We start from the raw sequence: 4,995 nt of genomic DNA, 5'->3' as shown, positions 1-4,995 counted from the left end.
GATGCAAGGGTGTTTCAATATGCATAAATCCATAAATGTGATTCACCACATAAAAAGGAGTAAAGACAAACATGGTATGATCATCTCAATAGATGTAGAAAACCCATTTGACAAAATCCAGCATGCTTTTATGATAAAAACTTTTAACAAAATAGGCCTACATGGAACATACCCTAAAATTATACAAGCTATGTATTACAAACCCACAGCCAACATCATACTCAATGGGGAAAAGTTGAAAGCATTCCCACTTACAACTGGAACAAGACAAGAATACCCACTCACACAACTTTTATTCAACATAGTGTAAGAAATCTAGCCAGAGCATTCACAAAAGAGAAGGAAATGGGATGCAAATGGGGAAAGGGAGAGCAAACTATCCCTCTTTGATGATGATATGATCTTGGATCTAGGAAACCCCAGAGATTCTGCCTAGAAACCACTAGAGTTGATAAAAAGACTGACTTTAAATGTTAGTGCATCACAATCTGGAAGTCCTTGGTTGATAGGAAAGTGGTTGGAAATGCACGAGGGTCCATCTGCTCATGCAGCCCTGTGCCAAAGCTTGGAGGCACCACACGCATGGCAATTCTGAACCCAAATATGACCAGACTGATTTTATTAGCAACTTTCCATGGATAACCTTCTTCAAAATGTGCAATCTCACCTCCCAACCTGATGAAACCCATCCCTTTTATCTTCACAGGCAGACTGAAAGAGTCAAATGCCCTGCATGCGTCCTGATTTTGCAAGTTGGATTCTGTCTTTAACTCATTCTAATATGAGCTGTTAGCAAACAACTCTATAACCTGATCTCACTGATATCATTAATTAACATTCTGTTTGTCAATATAATTGATCATTTTTACGTATCTCCCTGCACAACCAATCGTAACCTGAGTTCTCTATATCCATTTAGACATTCTTAATATCCTTTTGTGAATTGCTTTGTCCTAGCATTTTAGTTCAGAATCTGTACCTTATCCCTCAATGTTTCTTCGAACTCTACAAGCTACTTAAATGTTAAAAATTCTCGGCTATCAGTCCAATTAACTAAACTCACAACACTCTAGCACAAATAACATCATGAAGTCTGTACAATTATATTAGTCTTTATAATGAATCAGCAGTCTCAGCAATAAATAGCTGTTCTCTCAGGTCAGAGGGTCAAAGCAGACCATGTTTAAATTACTTTAGGGAGTCCAACCAATATGGCTCTACCAGTCTCTGTGCTGGCAGTGGTAACATCAGGCCTCTTCCAGCTGAGGGATGGAGCATGACCAGGGCTGCCTCCCAGCAGGCCTGACCTAACACCTCCTGTTATTTTGCTGATCTGATAGTGACATTTATTACACCAGTCTGTCAACATAACCCCATCCTGCAGGAACACCTACCATCCACATGGTAGCAAGTGGATTTCCTCAGAACACATCTACTCTTGAGTGGCTGCAATTTGTGCCAACCAGAACTAAGCAGTATTCTAATGTGAGATTGCTTTCCCTGCCACAGCTCTTTCAGAATCCCTGCCCAGGTTCTGATATCTGCATCTCTGACATAAGACCTTTCATGATGTTATTTAAGACCAAGGAATCTGTTTGTTGTTAAGGGATGGGGGATGTGACTGTGTAAATATGAGAACAGGATCCAATCAGCCTGTATCAATCAGATGTTTCCAGAAACAGATAGCAGGATAGAAAAATAAAAGGACTGATTCAAGTCTCTGCAAATAGTTCAGAGTGAGTATGACCCACACATTTTATAAATTTGTCTTCAAGGAGGCAACATATTCCTAAACCAAAGTCTGTGGCAGGGATTTCCTGGTCACAAAGACTCGCTGCATTTACCTCAAAATAATGGGCATTATAGTGTTCTGTGGCACATGGGTCTGGAAATCAGGGGTATAAGTGAGATTAATTACTAACACCACATCCATGGTGAAAACCTGTGAAATTTTTTCTTCTTATTGCCATAATTTTAGGCCGTAATAGATTAGAAGTCCTGGTTCCCAGGTAGGAACACTCCTACTTGGACACAATGTGCTCCCCTGTATCAGTGGCCTGGTCTGATGTCCCTTGATTGGTGTCCTCATGACTGTGGACCAGTGAACAAAGAAAAGGCGCTCTCCCACTGATAGACATTAACTCTCCTTTTGAGGCTAAGCTTGAATGTCTTCATAGAGGCAGGGCCATTCCCTCAGGCCTGGACAGTGTCTGTGGGTTTCTCCACTAAATTCAACACCGGGGAGGTCAACTGCATCAACCACACGCTTGAAATGTCCAAGTGACCAAGGACAATGGTACCATAGAGTTGAGGCTTGAGTCCACTAGGGAAGCAACACAGAGCAACCCTCACTGTAAAGTGCTGGCCATGTGTTAGAAGAGTCCACAGTGTAGGTGAGGGGGGATGCTGGCGAATAACAAGTACAACCAGAGAACTATCTGCAGCAGTGGACAAGGAAGGCTGACCACTGACACTCACATTGACACTTCCACAAAGATAGGTCTGGCTACTGTCCCAAGCCTTTCATAGCGCTTTGAACTAATCATGGACCTGTGTGGACCTGCTTGCTCAGACAGAAATGTAAGGACAAACTATAATTAATTCTTGGTGGAGCCACTCATGTGCCCTGGGCCCAACACAGAGGTAGCAGCAGTTGCATTTGACAAGTTGTGTGAACCTGATTACCCTCAGCTGAGTGAGGCTCACTTCACAGGTGAGGTGCTGTTGAGGACAGACGAGACGCTGAGGCCCAAATATTGATGCAACCTTGAAGTTTAGGTAACAATACAATGAAGCACAATCTCATCATGCTCTCATTACATAAAGGGGTTTCTACAAACTCTATGAGGCATGTCCACATCTGTCCTGGGGTTGGATCACAGAAAAAGTAGGATCCAGTGCTGAGGACCAAAAACCCAGATATTTTGGGTAGCTCTCAACAAATATGTGTGTGTGCTCTTTGCATATTTTACAACTCCTCCATGCCTCTGTGTGTCAGGTTTCATCTGTAAAATATCATGGGCTATGAACTCCCCCGGGAATGTCACCTCTTCTCTACGGCCTGCCCTCACTCAGGCATCCCGACTCCAGAGCTTGCTATATAGCAGGGGACATGCAAATAGGGCCCTCCCTCTGCTCATGAAAACCAGCCCAGCCCTCACCCTGCAGCTCTGGGAGAGGAGCCCCAGCCCCGGCATTCCCAGGTGTCCCCATTCGGTGATCAGGACTGAACACAGAGACTCACCATGGAGTCTGGGCTGAGCTGGGTTTTCCTTGTTGCTCTGTTACAAGGTAATTCACGGAGAACTAGAGATATTGGGTGTGAGTGGATGTGAGTGAGAGAAACAGGGGTGTGTGTGGCAGTTTCTGACCAGGATGTGTCTGTGTTTGCAGGTGTCCAGTGTGAGGTGCAGCTGGTGGAGTCTGGGGGAGGCCTGGTCCAGCCTGGGGGATCCCTGAGACTCTCCTGTGCAGCCTCCGGATTCACCTTCAGTGACTACTACATGCACTGGGTCCGCCAGGCTCCAGGGAAGGGGCTGGAGTGGGTCTCGTACATTTATAGTGATGGTGGTGACACAAACCACGCAGATGCCGTGAAGGGCCGGTTCACCACCTCCACAGACAATGGGAAGAACATGCTGTATCTGCAAATGAACAGTCTGAGAGCCGAGGACACGGCCGTGTACTACTGTGCGAGAGACACAGTGAGGGGACATCAGTGTGAGAACAGACAAAAAACCTGCTGCAGGGGCGCGCGGGGCCGCCAGGGGGCTCATCCCCAGCAACTCAGCAGGTGCACAGGGAAGCTGAGGTTTCCTTCCAGACCTTGCTGTTTCCTGTCTCTGCCTGTTCTTAGTCTTCCTCAAGACTCCTGGTGGACTTTCCCTGCAGTGTCCTGGTTTCTTTCATCTACAATTGGATGATTTCTGACCTGATTTTCATACAAACTTAAGCTTTATTTTTTTTCAGTTATCTGCTGTCGATAAATTTTCAGTAATATCTTTGCAGTAAGGAAACATGCCCAGTACACTGTAGCGTCACGGAGGGTGTTGTGTCTCCTACGCTGTGTTGGTCATTCAGGAGCAAACTCTTCTCTGCAGAGACGATTCTGTATGTGCTGGGGGTTTGTTTGGCCCCTGCCTTTTCCCTGCCTTGTGCGGGGAAGAGCTGTCATCTCAGTGTGTCCTCCCCTCCGCCTAGCTCCTGGTCGTCCACCCTCAGACGGTTCCTCCTCCTCACTGTTCTGCCAAAGCTCCTGGTCTCCCTGGACATCTAGACACAACGGGCACCAGGTCCCTTTGTCTCTCCCTCACGCCTGGTGCATCAGCTCCTTCTCCTCATTCTTACTGAAGCCAGGTGTGTTCCTCCAGCTGACCATGCTCCCCACTACACCCTGGGCTGGGTGGCAGCACCCACCACTGGCTGTTTTCTCAGGAGTGGAGGACTAACGCCCGCCCCGTCCACCTGCTTCTCCTGGTGTGGCAGAGTGAGCACCGTCTGCTCTCCCTGGGGGTGCTCGCCAGGGGCTGGTCAGGAGAGGTCTCCTCTCTGTACACCTGCGCCCTGGACTTAGACTCAGGGTTGTCCTGTCAGCCAGGTGCAGGGGTCCTGCGGGGGTGGAGGACAGACAAAGGGCAGTGTCTGAGAGCCTCCTGCAGCCTGGGCTGTGGGATCTATTGGTAACCCTCGGTGTTCCGAAAGGGTGTTATTGTCACCACTGGGAAATAAACCAACACAGAGCTCAGAACTCAATGACATCATACTTTCCAATTCTATGTTTGCCTTGGACGGCATTAACCTTCACTTGTACCAGAATATGTATTTTAATATATTCACATATTGAGATTGGAATAGACAGACTTACACATAGGGGAATATGATTTTTAACCACAACCTGATACTAAAGGTAAAATTTTAGTTAAATTAAGTAAAAAAATAATACAGGAGACACTCATCGAAGTCAAGCAGGTGGGGGGCAGAGGGTGATGGGTGAAT

At 46.6% G+C, this 4,995-nt stretch overlaps 1 gene segment (V, D, J or C); it reads left to right on the top strand.

Annotated features, from left to right (window-relative positions):
- Positions 1–3,087: 3,087 nt before the first annotated feature.
- Positions 3,088–4,276, top strand: LOC105825921. The segment is given in 3 exon segments: positions 3,088–3,291; positions 3,394–3,718; positions 4,222–4,276. Coding segments are annotated over 3 exon segments (426 nt in total).
- The last annotated feature ends 719 nt before the right edge of the window (positions 4,277–4,995 follow it).

Source organism: Propithecus coquereli, unplaced genomic scaffold (genome assembly GCF_000956105.1).
Source record: "Propithecus coquereli isolate 6110/MARCELLA unplaced genomic scaffold, Pcoq_1.0 Scaffold831, whole genome shotgun sequence".
NCBI lineage: Eukaryota > Metazoa > Chordata > Mammalia > Primates > Indriidae > Propithecus > Propithecus coquereli.
The sequence above is the reverse complement of the archived record's forward strand: the minus strand, read 5'-3'. Positions and strand labels throughout refer to the sequence as shown.